This window comes from Centroberyx gerrardi, chromosome 8 (genome assembly GCF_048128805.1).
Source record: "Centroberyx gerrardi isolate f3 chromosome 8, fCenGer3.hap1.cur.20231027, whole genome shotgun sequence".
Lineage (NCBI taxonomy): Eukaryota > Metazoa > Chordata > Actinopteri > Beryciformes > Berycidae > Centroberyx > Centroberyx gerrardi.
The window spans coordinates 12970797-12990584 of NC_136004.1; the positions used below are offsets into that span (position 1 = coordinate 12970797).

The window sequence follows — 19788 nt, forward strand, 5'->3', positions numbered from 1 at the left end:
CTGAACGCTGATTAGCGCGTGCCCCCGGGCCCCCGGAGGCGCGGGACCCTTCGCTATACTCCCGGTGGGTGAGACGGTTACGTTCCTTCCACTGCTTCCCATAAGGAGCGGGAGTGTGTAGGGAGTGAACGTATATAAGGAGGGCGGCGGGTGTCCGGTCCGACTCGACAGTTGAGCACCGCTGACAGTCAGACCGGCTGACATCATGCCCGTGACTGGAGTGGAGATCCATCAGACTGCAGGCACTTCACCAGCAGCGTGCACAGGTAATGACACTCTTCTTCCTCAAGTACTTTCTTTTTGAAGTGAATCATGCTCATGCTGACAACCATCCGTTTACAGCCCGTATTTGAGTTTACCTTTTTATCTTATCTTAATTCTCAGCCTCTCAAGACATTTTTAAACTCTCACAACATTTCATGTGTAAATATTTGATGTGTGAATACTAGCTGTGTGTGTGATCTCAGGCTATGTTGTCAATTACTGACATAATCTGGATAAAATTGTCCTATACTAATTATGTCAAAGTTCGTTATTCAGCACAGAATTAAAGACATTTAACCTACATTGCATTTGTGAATAGTAATGGATTCATTTATTTCCTTTTTTCTCAGTATAATACTGAACTATTTACATTGTTTAAATATCAACCAATTAGGCTATAATAAATTATTTACATAATTTCTCTGTCAGAAATTAACAGGCCTAATAGTGAGGATATGCTAAGGATAAAAAAATGAATACAGATTAACTTTTTAAAAATGAACAATTAGAAAGGAGTGAGATGTTTTAAGTTAGATGCCTTCAGTTATGAATAAGGCAACCAAATGTTTATTATGTGTTAATGTCAATTGTGTAATTGCGTCTGTATAGGCTAAAATCTGTGTGTGTGTGTGTGTGTGTGTGTGTGTGTGTCAGATGCAGTACTTCTAGTACTCTCCTTTCCTTTGTGAAAAGCTCAGAGCCTTATCACCTCTTCAGGTAGAATAGTAGCAGAAACCATCAGTAGTTTTCCCTATATGACTAATTCTCAAATGTTGGGGAAAATAAAAACAGGCTGCTTGACTCATCTTTTCTTACTTTCTAAGTGGAGTCCATTTTTGACCAAGCTGAAAGTTTTTTTGCAATTGAAATCAAGCACACCTCCGCAGTGTTTGGCCAGGTCTGGTGTCCTGCTGTCCTCAGATCCTCTCTGTTCTAATGAGGTCAGTCCAGTCCAGAGCTCGGAGCCAGCCCGACTTTACGGTGCCAGTCGTAACCCTTGAACCCGTGGTGTTACCCCGCTGACAATGCCAATCCCTCATTTGGCACGGCTTCTCTCTGCTCCAAAGGGATGGGATGGCATCTTATGCACAGGGTTATGACAAAACACGAAGGAGCTATTCTCACTCAGTGATCCACATTTTCACTTATGTAATCAAGCGCAGCGCAGTGTGCGGGTAAACATGCAGTCGCACATGCACGCACGCTAACAAGCACGCACGCAGACACACAGACACAAGTACACACACTGCTTTCCATTTGTGTCTCTTCCAGAAGGAAAGCAGGTCAACATGAGCTCCCAGCCCGACAACGGCCACCAGAAGCAGCCTGGTAATGGACGCAGTCACCAGGGACCAAACCAGAGCCAGAGCCACAGACCACAGTGTGCAGACGGACCTGAGACTCAGGCCCTGCCCATGCCGATCCCTGACCTCCCCATCCAATACACTAAGGTGAACCCAGAACCAGTGAATTCAGTGGCAAAGAGTCCAAGCAGTAAGAATCCAACAAAAGCTGAGGGATGATTGTGGAGCGGCACTAAATCACTGAGGTCCAGTTTGGTTCAGGTTTCATTTGTCCTAGAGGGCAATTAGGCTCTCAGCAAAGGAACACAGTGTAAAAGATACAGAAGTCCATCTGGATTACCACAAAGATACACAAGACTCAGACAATTTGTTAAAATATGTTAATCAATCCCAGGAGGAGGAAGTTTTGCTATCTCAGCTGTTACCATGGTACTGTAGGCGAGTTGGGTGTTTTCCATCAGGAAGTCAGGTTCTGATTGTGATTCTGGTGGTGAACACTGAAATGTCAGAATCTGAAAAAAGTGTAGAAATGTAAGAAATGCATCTACAGTTTACAGTTTACAGTTCACAGTTCTCTTTTCATCCTGAACCTGTAACCTGTACCCTGTATGCAAAAAAACATTCTTTGTCAGATTGGGAGTATTTCACTTACAGTTTTTCTTTCTTATTTGGCAGAGCATGGTACAGACGCACCTGAGTTTTATGACTCAGTCGACATTTGGGTGACTCAACCTGTTGTTAATCCCTTCATGCTCCCCCTTCAATAAGGCATTGTGTACCAATGATGTAGTAATTTAGTATTTATGGTTTGTGTCCAAAGGAAAAAGGAAAAAATATGGCGTGTCGGTTTGTAATTAGTAGCCTGTTCTAGAGCAGAATGGGAGTCTGGTTTTAACGACATGAAAGATAGTTCCCAGCAACAGAGGAAGACGGTAAAATATTTACTGGGCCTTTATCAGTTTGGTTACTGTTGAAGGTAATTACCTGGATTTACTCTTTTAATCTACATGCTTTACAACTTGCAGATGCATGTCATAAAAATATCAAGAGCAAGCAAAATGACAAGCCTGTTATTAATTTCATCAGACTGGGAAAAGCTGATACATTTCTCCATCTTGCGTCGAGGACTGTCTTTGATCTGCTTTGAGTCCAGGGGGGATAATAATAGAAGAATCATGATCAGTATCATTCTATTTCAGCTGTTCATCAACAACGAGTGGCACGAGTCATGCAGCGGGAGGAAGATTCCTGTGTATAATCCTGCTACAGCAGAGTTACTGTGTGAAGTGGAGGAGGCCGACGCAGTAAGTATACTGATGGGGTTTGTGCCTCTGTACTAGCAGCTGAGGAATTTGTGTATATAATATAATAATAGTGTGTGTGTACATATTGTTCTTGTATGTATTTTTGTGTACAGGTGTTTGTGTGTATGTGTGTATTGTTTGTGTAAGTGACCACCTCAACTCCAACCTCTTGTAGGAGGATGTAGACAAGGCAGTGAGGAGTGCCAGAGCCGCCTTCCAGATGGGGTCACCATGGCGATCCATGGACGCCTCGGACCGTGGTCACCTGCTCAGCAGACTGGCTGACTTGGTGGAGAGAGACCAGCTACTACTGGCAGTGAGGAACACACACACACACACACACACACACACACACACATACCCATACACATAAACACACACACTACAGGAACTTGCGGTTGCAGTGTGTGGACAGTTAATTTATTACCTGTTGTCAGTGGTAATAGATCTGGCCTTTGTATAATAATTAGTGTGTTTCTCTGTATTTCTAGACCCTAGAGGCTCTGGACTCTGGGAAAGTGTTTCTCATGGCATTCTTTGTAGACCTGATGGCCACAATCAAAACCTTGAGATATTACGGTGGTTGGGCAGACAAGATCCACGGCAAAACCATCCCAATAGGTGAGTGGCTTCCTTTTCAGTTTTGGTTGCAAACACTCTGACCGCTCACAATGTGAAAAATGTGTAAAAATGATATCTTATGTTACAGCTGACAATTCTATTTTAACATACAAGCTGTGACTCATAATGTGTTTAAAAATATCCATGCAAAAAAATAATTTTCAGATGGAGAGTATTTCACTTACACACGACATGAGCCCATTGGAGTGTGTGGCCAGATCATTCCTGTGAGTAGAAAAAATATTATAAATAGAAAAGAAATAGAGATTGGGTGCATTTACACGCACTCTAATGATCCAATGTTCATCTGATTAAGGCAATACTCTCGACTGTAGAAACTGTGATTTCAACACCTTACTATAAAATTGCTGTTCTTTTTTGCCAAACATTTTACTGTGACTTCATTCAGTGTGCGTTTGACAGAAATGTCACAGAGAAGGTTGATCCATAAAGGCAGCATGCTGTGTGAGAACAAATAAATGTAAATCCAGGTTTTTGAGGCAAATGGTGTTACTTCAAACCATGTAGACACTTTAATCACTTTAATTTAACTATCGCCTTAAACTGATTATTACTGTAACCAGTACTGTGTACATCTGAACATACCTGCTGCAAAAGAAAGACAGATCAAAGTAATTTGTCATGCTTATGAAATAGAAATTATACTTACAAGAGACTTTATTGTATCTAAGTTCTTCCTGTTGTAAATCGACCATGTGGATGCATTTTGGTCTGCAGTGGAATTTCCCGGTGATGATGTTTGCGTGGAAGATCGCTCCGGCTCTGTGCTGCGGAAACACTGTAGTCATCAAACCTGCCGAACAGACCCCACTCACAGCCCTGCACATGGCAGCGCTCATCAAAGAGGTTCGTTACCATTATTGCTTTTCCTCCACATCAATATAAGAAAGAAGGAACAGGTGGACAAGAGCAATAAGCTTGTAATCAGAAATTGCTAAGACCTGCCTGTAAAAGTAAACTGCTCTAAAAATATGCCTTGATTGAAGAAGAACAGATGCAGTAGTTATTGTGTGTCTGTGTCCTTCCCTCTCTGTGTGTTCAGGCCGGGTTTCCTCCAGGTGTGGTGAACGTGTTGCCAGGTTACGGCCAGACAGCAGGCTGTGCCATTTCCCACCACATGGACATCGACAAAGTAGCCTTCACTGGATCAACTGCCGTTAGTATCTACTGAAATAAACGTCAAATTAAACAACTTGAAGTTATTCTATTCTATTCTCTGCTATTCTATTCTATTCTATTCCATTCTGTTCAGTACTTTTTCTTCTCCTCTGTTGTTTTATTGTTTTATTTCTATTTTGTTGTTTTATTCTATTTTGTCCAATCTTATTCTATCCTATTGTAGTTTAACCTAGTGGACTCTATTCTATTCTATTTTATTTTATTTTATTCTATTCTATTCTATTCTATTCTATTCTATTCTATTCTATTCTATTCTATTCTATTCTAGTTTATTCTAGTCTAGTCTAGTCTAGTTGACTTGATTTTTGGAGTGTTGGCACTGATTGCTAGTGTCTCTTACCTCATTTTGCCAGGTTTAATGATGTTGTGTAGCTCTTTCACCGTAACGTAACTGTGTGTTTTATGCTGTTGCCATCGGTTGCCAGGTTGGGAAACTCATCCAGAAGGCCGCAGGAGACACCAACCTGAAAAGAATCACGCTAGAACTGGGTGGCAAAAACCCCAATATTGTCTTTGCTGACTGTGATTGTGAGTAATTTTTTTTTTACAGTAGTTGCTAGATGTGAAAACGAGATAGACCTTGATATAGGTTCCCTTACTGTATGCAAATGTTGATCCATGGCCAGAAGGGACACTTGTTTTCCCCAACCTCTGCTCCTTCTTTGGCCACAATTATGAACATTGACGTCTCTATACTATAATAATAAACTTTATTTATAGAGCAGTTATTAAAACAGAGTTACAAAGTGCTTTACAAGAGACAAATTAAAACAAATAAAAATAGAATACAGACTATAGTTTGAGTAAAAGCAAGCCTAAAGTGTCTTAAAGGGAGACACTGAGTTGGCTAGCCTGATCTTGTCAGGCAGGTCTTTCCAGAGCCTGTAGAGACCCGATGGAGAAACTCGATCACCTTTAGTCTTCAGTCTAGACTGTGGAACAGCCAGAAGAGCGCTGCCTGAGGCTGAGCTTGGGCTCATATTGGATAAAAGCTCAAAGATTTTGCTAGGCGCTAATCCAAAACGTGCCTTAAAAGGCGATCAATAACATTTTAAAAATCCTCAATTGCACTGGTAGCAATAGCAACTGAAGCTAAAATGGGGGTAATGTGCTGTGTCTTCTTAACTCCTGTCAAGAGTCTGGCAGCAGCGTGTTGAACTGTAATCTGTCCGTCTGTCTCACAGTAGAGTATGCGGTGGAGCAGGCCCACAGCGGTCTGTTCTTCAACCAGGGCCAGTGCTGCCTGGCTGGGTCCAGGGTGTTCGTAGAGGAGCCCATCTATGACGAGTTTGTCCGCCGCAGTGTAGAGAAGGCCAGATCCAAAGTACTGGGAGACCCGCTGCTGCCAGGAGTGGACCAGGGACCACAGGTAGTAAAATGTTGATTACACAATGTTGGCCTTTCACAATACAGATGTGTGGATCTAAGAGGGAGTTTTCTACGTTTTCTGACTGTGTTTCTCTCCAGATTGACCAGAAGCAGTTTGATAAGATAATGGAGCTGATAGCGAGCGGGGAGAGAGAGGGAGCCACGCTGGAGTGTGGAGGGTCTGCATGGGGTCAGAGGGGACTTTTCATCCAACCCACCGTCTTCTCCAATGTCACAGATGATATGCGCATCGCCAAGGAGGAGGTATACCCACACACACACACACACACACACACACAACCACACAACCACACTAGGTGCACACAACAAATGGATCATCTGTCTTAACTCTTCTTTTGTCTCCCTCCTCTAACCCTTTCATCCTCTCAACACCACGTTTCTCCTCCTTTCCTCTCCCTCTCTGTCTCCATCCATCCTTCTCAGATTTTTGGTCCAGTGCAGCAGATCATGTGTTTCCGTAGCGTGCAGGAAGTCATCCAGAGAGCCAATGCCACCCAGTACGGCCTGGCAGCAGGAGTGTTCACTAGCGACATCGACAAGGCCCTCACAGTCTCCTCTGCTCTACAGGCTGGCATGGTCTGGTATGGAGCAGCTCCTCTTTAATCAAGTGATGTTGCACTTTGGAATAATATTTTCACTCTCCAGCACACTAACACATGCCTTTGGGATTTTCTCTGCTCTCAATAATTGTAAGCAGGATCATGTACCCAGAATGAAAATGTTGCCTATGTGTATATTGTTGCCTTTGCGGTTTAAAATTATTTTTAGACTAAGTTTTCAAAGTGAAAGTAAATTGAGTACAAGTCCCCAGAGTGGCCAGCATTAATAATTGACCATAGACTCTTGTAGAGGCATGTGTGCTAAAAAAGTGAAAACATTTTACCAAGGTGAGACAAGTTTTATAATCATGTTCTATATGTATTTTGCCAGCCATTTTCTGCCCCAACGAATGCGACAGTATTAAGTCCAAACTTTGATTTTCATGAAGTGGTACAGTATGATTCAGTCTTCGTGTGCTGGTTGCTCTGTTGCAGGGTGAACTGCTACAATGCTATGAGTGCTCAGTGTCCCTTCGGTGGCTTCAAGATGTCGGGGAATGGAAGAGAACTGTGAGTGACACCATCGCACTGTTCTCTGTTTTATCCAGTTTTATGACTGGTATGGCATGCACGGTGCATGGTAGTAGCAATTTTACCTGTCTGTCATTCTGTGCATGTCCAGCATAGGAGATGTTTCAGCAGCTGACAGTAATAAGTTGGTATTTGTAACAGTGGCACCTAACTGGTAGATGGTGCTCATCTAGTGTGTGGAAACCTGTCTGTATTGCATGGATAATTTTTTTTCTGTAATTATCAATAGTGTGTGTTTATTTCAGGGGGGAGTATGCTCTTCAGGAGTACACTGAGGTCAAGGCGGTCACCATCAAAATCTCTCAGAAGAACTCATAACGCCGTCATACACTGGACTAAAGTGTTCTGAACCATCCCACGCCTTCAGCTGCTCCACAGACTTTTTTGGGAATTATCATATGACACCCAGATGTTTCCGAGGCATCATACTTCGGGGAGACTCCAACTAGATTTTCCATGAACATTTATTCTTTTCTTTATTTTTTTTTTATTTCATATGAATGTTTTGTCTCTTGATATTAATATGGAAATGCTGACTTCCATTCATCTATATTCTTATAGTGTACTATCTCAGACATATTACATAAACAGTTTAATGTACAGTATGTGCTCTATAGTAGAACTGGCTGTCATGTGTTAGCATAGGGAATGTGTGTTTTTTGTACATTGAGAGTTGAGAGTTGAAGTAGCACCTTGATGCCTGTAATGCAGAGCAGACATGCTATATCTGATTTATTTTATTAGGTGTCATACAAAAAATAAAATAGAAAGACATTTTACAAACTATTTACAGTGCAAGTGATTTCCGAATGAAATCAATAAAAGGCCCTTCCCATATTGATAACCAATAACTCCCTCTCCGATCATTTAAATGCAGAAAACTTGATGATGCCCTAGCTACCATATCTGTATTATAACATGCTGCTGTGTGATAATTTTTGACATTTTTAGTGTAATAAAGACGTCATTGATCTTGCATACAGACACCAGAAGGCACAGTCAGTTTTGTGTCTATTGACCTCAATAATAATGTCATAAAGTCCCAATACATTACAATTTCTGACTGAGGAAATTATGGGATTTCACTCTCATTCAGTTCCAGGCAAGCAAAGTAGTGGTCATGCCTATATACAGTAGTTGTTGTGGATGTATTGTAGGTATTGTCTAGATTTTGATCCATGAATCCGGACTCCTATCGCCTTGGCGGAGGCCCGCCCCGACCCCTGCCTCTCCCCGGCCCAGGAGGAGGACCCCTGGCGTTTCCAGGAGGCCCTCTCGGTCCCGGGGCACGGGTCACTGCACCTCTGGGGTTCGAGGCAGCCAATGACACGTCCTTTTGCAGATTAACCCCTTTCCCATTGGCTGCTGCACCTGGCTTCATTTTGGGAGACTTGCCCTTCTCACTTACGACATCTGAGACGAGAGATGGAGAGCAACAAAGCGGACAGTCAGATGCAAATTTACTGATAGCAGGTGCACATAATAGAGTGTGTGTGCGTGTGTGTGTGTGTTTTGTGTGTGTACCAGGTGGGGGTGGCTCCTCTTCAGTGGGAGGAGGTATCAGAGACTTGTTTGGCAGCAGGTCCTCCAAGTCTTTCATCACTTGGTTGGTGCTGTCCTTGTTGTTCCTACGGTTCTTCTCCTCGTCGCGAGCCTACAGTGTCCATCAGCACCCAGACAAAAGTTGGTTTGGTTACATTTTGAGCAAAGGAGAGGAGGAAAAAGAAAAGAGAACAGGAGAAGCTCATACTCACCATCTGCATCTTCTTCTTAAGATCCATGTTGGCCTGTTGGTATCCCTTCGACAAGGCATTCAGGTAGTAGAGTGCCAGCCTGTTATATAAACATTTTAAGTCTCTTATGTGTAACCCATTGCAGTGTTAAATCATCTGTGTATGAGTTCCCTTGCATTGAGTACCAGGCCTGGACTACAATCATGCTTAAAACACTTGAACACTACAAAGGTCGATGGATTTTCTAAGAGAAGGCCAACAAATTGTCAATTGAAGAACGAAACAGATTAGAACTAATGTAAAATATAAAATCGCTGGTTTTTACAGAAAGTGGGTCTGGAAAAGTCATGGAAGGACATTTTAAAAGCTGAGATACTTCAACCCTAATCCTAACCCTAAAATTGAAAATAACCAACTGAATGTGGCTTGGCCTTTCCAGTGTTACATGTTATGCCCATTTAAAGGTTTATGTCCCACCTCTTCAAATGGAGTGACACTGCACCTCTGACTTTTAGAATTCTACACCAGCAGTAATTCTGAACCAAAATTTACAGCAACAGTCATTTTAAATGGATTCTTACACCATGAGAAGAACAGCAGGCATGATGAGTCCAGGGTTGGTGGCGTAGGTGAAAATGTTCCCTATGAAGGACGGTAGATCCCTTTCTATAGTCTCCATCACCACCTCGTACATCTTCTCTCTGCCACTGGAGGACAGAAACACATGGATCAAATATATGCTATATCTGATCTGGTCCTGTATAGCTTAACAGGTAGAACATGGCGCTAACACGGCCCGTCAGAAGCACAGGTCAGATGGACAGACAGTTGCACACAAACACATCTAGGTTTCACACACACACACACAGACACACACACATAATCCGGAAGTCTGATATCAGAATACAACATGAAAACCAACATGTGTCAAGTGCTTTGAATTCACATTTGATTCTCACTGGAGCCATGCATGCTGAAAATGAACACACTCATAGTAACACATAAAGGGACTTTGGATAAAAGTGTCCACCAAATGGCACATGTTGAAGTGAGAGACTTCCGGATTATGTGTGTGTCTGTGTGTGTGTGAAACCTAGATGTGTTTGTGTGTAACTGTCTGTCCATGAGTGTATTTGTGCCTCTGTATGCGGTCTACCTCTCGTACGCACCTGAAGGGCCCGCAGTCGAAGGAGGGGGACAAAGTCATGATAGTGTAGACTACAGGCAGCAGGCTGAGGAAGAGCACCAGCAGCAGCAGGCCCATGTAGAAGTTGTTGGAGCGCGAGGCCTTGAAGACTCTCGCGTGGGGCACGTTGCAGCTCATCACCGCCCAGCACTGGTAGTACATGGAGGTCAGGAGACGCAAAACGTTCAGACCCACCAGACCTGGGGCATAAAACGCCCCCATCCTGATGGACAAGAGGGTCACAGCAGGGTTAAGAAGGTTATTTTAAAAATTTAACCTGCTACAGATTAGTGATTAACAAAATGTGATCATTTACATAATCCACTCAAATTTACTAATGTAATGTGATTACTTTCAGATACTTATGCAGCACTTTGCCTCCATGTGTAACCACTCTCAACCATCATTTCAAGACTTTTAAAATTCCTTTATGTACAATATATAGAGTTCAAATTACTGGATATAATCTCACAGTCCAGATTCCATTTCCACTTACAACAGTTTTTGAAGGCAGTCTATACTACTAAAATTAAATAGACACAATAGAGATGGAGAAGACAGACAAGTTTGAGAAATTTAATTCAGTGAAAACATAATCTTTCACTGCACAGGCACGTTCATAAGTCCACTCAATCACCAGTGTACATACTATATGTTTAAAGTTAGACAGAAACAGATAGAGAGAAAATAATGTCACATGCAGTGTGGAGTAATTCACCATATCATGCCTTGATTGAAGATGAGGCCAAGCACATTTCCACTGATGTCAAACTCTCCGTATGATGGCTGGAATCATAAACACAACCACATCATCAACATGTCCTGAATTAAAACAAACTAGGTCAATCTCACTTTGCATCTGCCCTTCTCTCTCTCTCTCTCTCTCTCTTTCTCTCTCTCTCTCTCTCTCTATACCCCCCCCCCCTCTACCTCGGTAATTAAGTTCTCATTGCAGTATCTAGTTTCGCTGAATGTTACGGATCATCTGTCTTGCCAGATGTCATTGTATGGTATCAGGTTGACTTGGATTCAACATGATCTGCACTGTACTCACATAGTATTCAATAATCGCAGAATGCCGTACTGCCACAACACAACGACACATCTTAACATTCATTATACTGATACACATACTGTACATACACATGCAACTGCATGAATGCATTCACATATATGGATATATTGTGTGGACAAACATTCACACTCACTGAGTCGTTTATACTGTACAATACACACAAATTATGTAATGTGTGAAATATCTGCGCAAAGAAACTAATTGTCCATCAGTTCATTTAACCATGCAAACACAAACACGCACACACCCTCAAACATGTGCTATACAATGACACACTGACACAGACATGCATGGACCCCGACACACATACACACACAAGCACACACCCACACACACACACACACACACACACACACACATACACACACACTGAGCACTCACAAATCCAGCCTCCAGGTCCCAGCACCAGCAGTAGTTGAGGAAGCGGACGATGACAGCACGCAGGAAGTCACCAATCAGGATGGTCAAGTAGGTCACCTGGATGTCCGACACAATCAGCTTCACAAATTCCTACGCAGTGGAAGAAAATAGGCACAAGAAATAAGAACATATACATACAAAATCGTACATTTTGGTTTCTTGTGCTTGATTAGCCCAATGACTTGACCATATGTTAAAAAATGGGGTCCCGGAGACGCTGAAAATGTGATAGCGACACCACATTTATAGGGCTTGTACCTTATCTAAATACTTTTAGAAATTTAATAGAAAAATCCTACAAGATAAGTTCGATAAATTACAAAATATGACAGCTGGTAACCAGACGGATGACCTATTCGTTTATGTATATCTTTGGTAATTTGTGGTCCAGCTCTACATAATTGGCCTACTGACTATTCCCACTGCAGTCTCCCAGCAGGGCCCTCTGATGGCGTCGGCAGGGTGGACATCAGGAGGAGGAATGTCTGTGGTGTTGTAGGTGGCGCTGTAGTTGGCGTAGTACTCATTCAAAGCCCAGATAGTGGCGTTCTTAATCGACTTCTCTCTCTCCAGCTGAAGAAAGGAAAATATATAAGCGTACAGTGTATTCACAATGGAAATATACATGATTTTAGCACTTGTAGCACTATTTTTCTGTATGGAAGTGAACCCAGATATGCATAAACACAACCATCCACACACCACACCACACACATCTATCAATACAACACATACCCTACCTTGGCATTGACCTCATCGAACAGGGCGAAGAGGAAGGTGTAGAGGTTTCCCAGGAAGAGGGCGAAGATGCGCCCCAGCTGCCACTTGAGGGCAATTCGAGGGTGATATTCCTCCAGCTCAGCAATGGTCTCAAACAGAGGAGGACATACCAGGCCCAGCAGAGACATCACAAACTCCACCTGATACATGTAGAGGAAAGAGGGAGTGTTGCAAATCTCTGTTCTTACAAAGAGGGACACTCTATCCTGTAATGAAATCACTCTCATTTAATCTGTCACCGTCTCTTCAGTTTACACTGTCTTGCATGCAAACCCACACCTTGCCCCATTTTCTGTCATTTCCTCCATGATTGTGTATTGGGTTACTTGTACAAGCACAGGGGATTACAACAAATAAAACATGATCATAGCTAATACACACATGGGAATGACTTCTAGTTCAACCTTATAGGGTAAACAAATCCCAAAACAGTGAAAGGTTCATCTCAACCTGCCTCGTTCTTTTCAAACCAAGAGAGCTCATCCTCGTCCATCTCAGCGAACTCCTGAGATCGTTTCACCACAAAGTAGATGAGGAATCCGCTGCCTCCGAGGCTGCACAAGATGAAGAAGTTGGCCAGAACCCTGAGGAACCGACGAAGGTGGATGTTCTCATCCTTCTGGTTCTCCTGTTCGTCCACGATGGATTCCTGCAGCAGGGAAAAATGCATCAATTAATGCAGTGAAGAGGCAGTAGTCTGAGATATATATACCTGATTTTAAAATCCCTGTCCTGGCATTACTCATTCCTTTGCCCCACCTATATTTTACCAGTGACCTTCCTGTCACAAGTCCACTTCTCTAACCTCTAGGCCAGTGGTTGCAAAGAATGATTTCCCCTTTTTAAGTTGTTTCATTATATCAAAGGAGGCATACACGCTGACCCCCAGATTAAGAACCACTGCTCTAGGCTACTGCTGCCCTCAAACTTGTCAGCTGCCATTCTCATTCTCCAAACACACAAATGCAGACACACACACACACCTGCTAACCTTGAAGCTGGTGGTAATGGAGGCAAACTTATTGTCTGCAGTCTCAGGGTTTCCTATCAGGTAATCCCAGCTGGTGAACATCTTCCAGCTGAAGGTGAACTCTCCCTCCTCCGCCCCATCCCCTCCTTCATTTGCGTTACGAGCCATCCTGAGGAGAGACACACAGACAGTAGAAAGAATGAGGGAAAGACAGGGGAGGAAAGCCATATGTCTGTGCCTGCATGTGTGTGTGTGTTGCATACGTTCTAATGACAACCATCAGGCTGTATCCGAAGATGCCGACGCCCACCAGCAGGTACGACAGAGGGAGTCTGAACTGCAGCAGCCCGATGGTTCGCTCGTCGTTATAGTACCCATAAAACAAAAAAGAGTACTTGCAGTATCCCTGTTGGTGAGGCATACAAATTAATATTCATACTTAAAGCAATGGAAATAACACACACTTACTACTGTACAAATAGCTGTGTCGGTCATACATCATAAATTTATGACACATATATTGTATATATATATATATATATATATATATATATACTGTATATATATATTAAATATCTATGAAAACATATTTCATATGTATTCATGATTTTAGTAAAGTAAATAAGTGATATAAGTCATTTTGACTTAGAAACTTAATTTACCAATATAACAACATAAAGCACATTGATGTTATGCAGGTATTCTGTTGAAATGAGTTGAGGCTGAATGTTTAAAGAATGAAGCTTAGTTCCTCACACCAAAGTCAAAGAGCACAGAGAAATCCATGGCTCTGTCCTGCTCTGGTCTGGGAACAGTCTTCCTGGGAATGGAGCCATAGGGAAGACCCATGAGAACCTAAAGACAGAGGAGGAGGGTGGTGGAAAAGGAGAAGGCTATTATACCGATGTATGGGTAACTGATAGCATGCACAATGTCTGTTACATCAGATATCACTTGCCAGCATGCATTATGAGAAAGACTGTACCTCTGGCAGCACCACTAGTCCAAACATGAACCCAAACAGGACCAGATTCAGACCATACATCCACCTCAGAAAAATAAAGTAAGATGCCACAGACGACCCGAAGTGACCTATGATCAGTGAAGGACAAAACAGAACATAACTTACACATACAGTGATACAATTAGGGCAGCTCGTAAGCAACATGACCCAGTCAATCACTCATTTCAATCAAATGTGCATCAGAGCCATAATGTCATAGTGGTACCAACTTTCTACTTCCTTAATCTTCCTCTCCCAGGGTATGCAGGCTGTTTTGAAGTTCTCAAAGTCACGTTTAAACTTGATTAGTTTCTGAAAAAAAAAGTACGTAAAAACTGTGTAATTGCCCCAGTTCCTGCATTCATAGTATCATTTTCAGTGATGTAATATCTTAGCTTGAAGTGTGAACAAAGTTGGCATGTTACCTTGGCCATCATAACTTTGTATGCATAGAGCTTCCTGCCTTTTCCTTTCCCAAGAGCTCCTTCAAACTTCTCAACAAACTCCTGGGCCTCCCTGTTTGACCAACCAGAGAGGAAAAGAAGCACCATCACCCAGTGGAATTAAGTGATAGAGTAAGGAACTGGAACTCTGAAGCTTTGAATTATTTTGTGTAGTAAACCGAGGAATTAAGACAAGCTTGCGATTGCTGTCTGATTGATGATAAACAGCACATGGAAAGAGCATTGAGCAGAATGAGTCGGCAAGCAGCGGGCCAGTCAGCCACAATGGCATGCATTAAACAGTGTCAGGCTCATGAAAAAGTCAAGGCGTCTCACCTATCTTGTTCCCTGCCTAGAGCCTTTGCTTACACTGATCTGTACATAGAGAAACATACACACCCACATACACATACACAAACACAAACACACACACACACACACACACCTACACACACACACACACACTCCAATGCCAACTTCCAACCTTGGCTCTGGCAAGGCAAATTTACTGCTGTGTTTACTCTGTTCCAACACTGAGTGAAGATGTCCAGCAGCCTGAACTACAGCCAGCCCTATGTGTGTGTGTGTGTGTGTGTGTGTGTGTGTGTGTGTGTGTGCCAGTGCTTGTGAGAAACACTGATTAATCCCAATCCGTGGCTGTCCTGTCATCTCTGCAGACGAAGTTACATTTCGTGAGATGTTTAGATCACAACCAGGCTTCATGTGCTCATCTCACAAACATAGGAATGACTGAACTGAATGAAATGACGGTTGCTATTGTCAATGTGTGGTATTAAATTTTATCACAAGAACAGTCTGACTAGCCCTGGCATGCTTCCTGAAATGAGCTGCAATCCATTACTTGTGTGAGCAGATATTATTATTAACAGTTTATCCTTATTTCTACCAAGGTCCAGTTTCCCAAAAGCAGACATTGATTTGCAATGGTGATTTGGGAAACCAAGTCCAAACAAGTTTCAGTTTCATAATTGTCTACTTTGTGTTGCACCAAAGTAGTTTTCAGCGTATGCAGATCACAGCACTGAGAAAGAGGAATATCAAACAGGCAAAGCAGCGGTGAAAAAGCTTTAATAATGCATGGCAGGCATCACATGTACATGACATGAGTGATGGTAAGCAATAAGCAAATTACTGGTAAGCAATAGTCAATGAGCAAAAAGCAAATAAGCAATGAGTAAAATACTGGTAAGGATAAACACAATTTTGCAGTTAAGAGCAACAGGCAGAGAGAACAAAACACAGCAAGCAATAACCTCAAAACCAGATTCAGAAATGAACTACAAGCAAACAGGCAGAGGATGTGGGGGAAGGTTGGCCATTGTGTTGGTTTGTTGCTTTACTTAAGGTGTACGAGTCTCCTCTTCATGCGCCAGGGTTTGTTCCTTAAGGTCGCAATCAGTTTCTTCTTCTCCTCTACCTCCTCCTTCAGGGCGGCCATCTCTCCCTCCGACAGAGAATCTTCATCAGACCCGGAGGAAGAGGAGCTGCGACAGGGAGAGAGCTGTCATGTGCCATGTGGCTTGGTCAGGATGCTACAGCAGCCAACCTTAGTGGATATAAAACCTCAATTTACCTCTCTCATTCATCTGCCTGTGATGAAGAGACTTATAAAATAGAAGAAGAGTGACAACTCATTGAATCTCAACTCATTAAAACTGTGCTCCTATTTAAGATCAATGAAAAAGCTTGTTTTCTCAGGTTGTCAGTTTTGCATTCATTTTCATCTATGATACCATGTTTGCTAACATGAGTTATTAATTAGATATGGCAAGATATGACTCATGCCATCAAGCAAAAATCAACAGATCTATTTGGAAGCCATATCTGAAAACATTCACATCATGGCAGCATTCAGGACCAATTTTCCCCTCATTCTGTGTGCATTGGTGCAAGATAGTTTGGTGACCGACATAATAATCACATTGTCCAAATAATAACCAATTATCAGTCATCGCTCCACTTGTTCCCTGTAATTTAGTTGATATAAGCAGGTTTCAAAGATTTGGTGACAAATGACATTAGATGCAAGGACTTTGCCACACCAGACTAAAAAGCTTTTCACCAAGGGTAAAAACCCTTCTTTCATGTCACTGGATTGGCTACTTGAATGCAACTAAGCACCAAGCACTTTCTATGAAGCTCCATTGCATCACAGGATGTTTTGTTTTCTTAGTTTTTATGGCAGCAGTGAATGAATGAATGAATGAATGAATGAATGAATGAGACCGACTAGATGACCTTATACGCACCAACAAGAATCTGACAGAGCAGCCAAAAATCTGCACCATCCAGCCTTGTTCACCATAACTCAATTCTATGCCTACCGTAAAACTTCTAATAAATGTCCAGTCTCACAGTAGCCTTTCTCTTAAAGAAGCTTGGGAGGTCGTCATATTCAAGCAAATAAAAGCCTGTCACTAATAAACACTGGGTCCAGTAAATTACTAATCCTGTGTTTCTTTCGATATCCCAGCTTCATATAGCCATTACAATTACAATGCATCTTGCAATCTGTTTGGCACAGGTATTGTCTGTCTTTGTGCTATGAGACATGCAGCTACAAATTCAATATTTTACCATAGGTTTGTGTTCACAGTACACATAAATCAGCTTTGACTTAATTAATCAGCTTTCTAATGCTGATTAATTAAAAGTCCGTCTCTGATAATAGACTTCTTCTAATAACTGCCTGCTCATTTTGGTTGTTGATACAAATAAAGGCCTGGGCCACTATTAGAAGTTTTATAGTAATCTCTCAGGATCATTTCCTAGTACATTAACAGCATCTCCCATCTAACGGCTTGACTGAACATTGCCTCCTACATTTAAAATCAACCAGATATAAATACCATATATTCAGGTAGACAAGTGTAAATTTAGTGTTGAATGTTTCATCTTCCTGAATATATGCCATGTAGCTTCATATTAGCCCAAAGTCTGCCAGCAGTCCTCCCTCCTACATGAGGCTGAGTGGAGGAAAAGCTCATGTGGGTGTGTGGAGCATACAGGTGAGAAACGGCTCTCAGAGAATACTGCACCTGCTGAACTTCCCACTCTTCTTTTTCTTGTCCTTCTCATTGCCTTTATCCTTTCCTCCTTTCCCTTTAGCATCTCCCTTCTTCTCCTTGTTCTGCTCCTCTTTATCCTTTTTGGTCGCCGCTTTCCCTCCTTTTTTCTTCTTCCCTCGCTCCTCCTCGCTCTCCTCCTCGCTCTCCGCCTCGCTCTCCTTCTTGACAGCCCTCTTCTTTTTGTTGGAGGCTTTCGAAGTTTTGCTTTTCACACTCCGCTGATCGTCCTCCTCATCTTCATCACTGTCTTGGGACTTGGCCTTCTTCTTTCGTCCTCTCTTCCTCGGCGCCTCATCCTCATCCTCTTCCTCCTCCTCATCATCACTGACCCTTCTGCTTTTGCGTGGAGGTGGTTTGGCTCTCCTGTTTTTAGCTCTCCTCCTGGCCTCATCTGAGACACACACATATATACCCATTTTACTTTACACACACACAAACACACACACAATACATTTACACTACATTTACATTTTAGCCAATTAGCTGACACTCTCATCCAGAGTGACTTAAAATGAGTGCAACAGTGGAATTAGCTTAAATTCCTACATCACAAAAATGCAAACAAACAATAATAAAGAGTGTAAATGTCAGAGCCAAAAAGGCCTGACAATATTCCAATGAGTGAACATGGAAGAAAGGCAAAGTGTGAGGAAAATATAGAAAAAAGTACTAAGAAGAGATATAGAGGAGAGACAAGGCAGACAGTAAAAGATTACTGCTATTTTTTCCCATCACACCGACAAATGTGCAAGAGATTAAAGAGTGACACCCACATCATTCACACTGTATCTCACTGATAAAAAGGAAACTCACCTTCACTGCCACTGTCGACCTCAGCATCAACCTCCATCCCAACTGGAAAATGGAAAAACACACACACACACACACACACACACAAATTAGGGAGGATAATTCTTCCCACTTGTAGAAGTCCATCACTTAACAATAACCTATTATCAAGCCATGATCTGTGTTAATCTGGTTCATTCAAGCAATTACAAAACACCACAGAATGCAGATAAGCAATGAAAGCCGGTGAATATTTAGTTGGTGGTCAAAGCAGAGAATAAATCCACTGTAGGAAAAAACCAGAAAAGAAAAGAAAATCCTCCCAGCACAATAGCAGAGAAAATCCTTCTCACCATCATCTATCCTGACTGCAACATCATTTTTCTTCTTGGGAGGCATTCTGCTGTGTTGTGTTTTAGTTTAAATGTATCCCTCTTCTTATTCTTCTGTTCACTTCAGTCTCTTCCTCCTCTCCATCCTTTGGTCTCTCAGATGAAGGAGCAGCAGATATGCCTGTGAAGGTATTGTCTCAAACAGCTGAGCAACACACACACTCACTCACTCACTAACACCACACACACACACACACACACACACACACACAAACCCACACACCAACACACCCACACACATGCAGCAACAGGTGCGCCTCTGTTTGGGCTGTTCAAAGGCTGGGCTCCTTGACGACCGCCAAAGAAAGAGTCTGACAGATGATAATCTGAAGCCAAGGAGAAAAAGACAATCTATCAGACAATGAAAACACACAATGGACTTGTCAATCAAAATGCTAATTGGCCTATTACTGGAACAGCAAGAACACGTATGATATCACATGTTGTGATGCTCATGTTTGATGAACTTATATGACGGCAAACTTCTCCCAGGAAGGGAAAGGAAGGAAACAGCTTTGACACTGAAGACTGACAGTTTGACAGTTGCCATCATTCAAAGGTGACCTAGAAAGGAGATACCAGAGAACAAATACAGACATAAAGGTCAGAACCCATTAAAGTTGAATGAAAGCTTAAGTAACCCTGAGTGAAAAGTGAAACAAGCTGCCACAATGGTATGGTCACTGTATTTCAATA

At 42.2% G+C, this 19788-nt stretch overlaps 2 protein-coding genes across 3 annotated transcripts; one reads left to right on the plus strand and one right to left on the minus strand.

Annotated features, from left to right (window-relative positions):
- Positions 1-205: 205 nt before the first annotated feature.
- On the plus strand, positions 206-7530 carry LOC139930764 (aldehyde dehydrogenase 1A1-like). The gene is made up of 14 exons (XM_071924031.2): positions 206-266; positions 1537-1715; positions 2768-2872; positions 3048-3188; positions 3364-3493; positions 3659-3720; positions 4232-4360; positions 4557-4670; positions 5119-5221; positions 5878-6062; positions 6161-6325; positions 6506-6663; positions 7117-7191; positions 7458-7530. The coding sequence occupies exons 1-14, from the start codon at positions 206-208 to the stop codon at positions 7528-7530; spliced, it is 1680 nt and encodes a 559-aa protein (XP_071780132.2).
- An 874-nt stretch (positions 7531-8404) lies between these two features.
- On the minus strand, positions 8405-19099 carry tmc2b (transmembrane channel-like 2b). 2 transcript variants are annotated; one of them, XM_071923988.1, is made up of 21 exons: positions 19054-19099; positions 18725-18766; positions 17882-18302; positions 17070-17081; positions 16184-16327; positions 14805-14895; positions 14610-14691; positions 14362-14468; positions 14133-14231; positions 13640-13782; positions 13398-13545; positions 12861-13055; positions 12367-12546; positions 12041-12199; positions 11588-11716; positions 10850-10917; positions 10115-10354; positions 9527-9652; positions 8967-9045; positions 8737-8866; positions 8405-8625 (listed from the first exon to the last, which is right to left on the minus strand). In XM_071923988.1, exons 1-21 carry the CDS (start codon positions 19097-19099, stop codon positions 8405-8407), a joined length of 2862 nt encoding a protein of 953 aa, XP_071780089.1. The 2 variants fall into 2 exon arrangements, with proteins under 2 accessions (XP_071780089.1, XP_071780099.1); XM_071923998.1 differs by lacking the exon at positions 17070-17081.
- Between the last annotated feature and the right edge of the window lie 689 nt (positions 19100-19788).

Coding starts and splice junctions, on each gene's coding strand:
- LOC139930764 (XM_071924031.2), top strand. CDS start 206: ATGCCCGTGACTGGAGTGGAGATCCATCAGACTGCAGGCACTTCACCA. Junction 2,873..3,047: donor AAGTGGAGGAGGCCGACGCA/GTAAGTATACTG, acceptor AACCTCTTGTAG/GAGGATGTAGACAAGGCAGT. Junction 7,192..7,457: donor TCGGGGAATGGAAGAGAACT/GTGAGTGACACC, acceptor TGTTTATTTCAG/GGGGGAGTATGCTCTTCAGG.
- tmc2b (XM_071923988.1), bottom strand. CDS start 19,099: ATGCCTCCCAAGAAGAAAAATGATGTTGCAGTCAGGATAGATGATG. Junction 12,200..12,366: donor TCGATGAGGTCAATGCCAAG/GTAGGGTATGTG, acceptor TCCTTTCTTCAG/CTGGAGAGAGAGAAGTCGAT. Junction 9,046..9,526: donor CCTGCTGTTCTTCTCATGGT/GTAAGAATCCAT, acceptor TTTATATAACAG/GCTGGCACTCTACTACCTGA.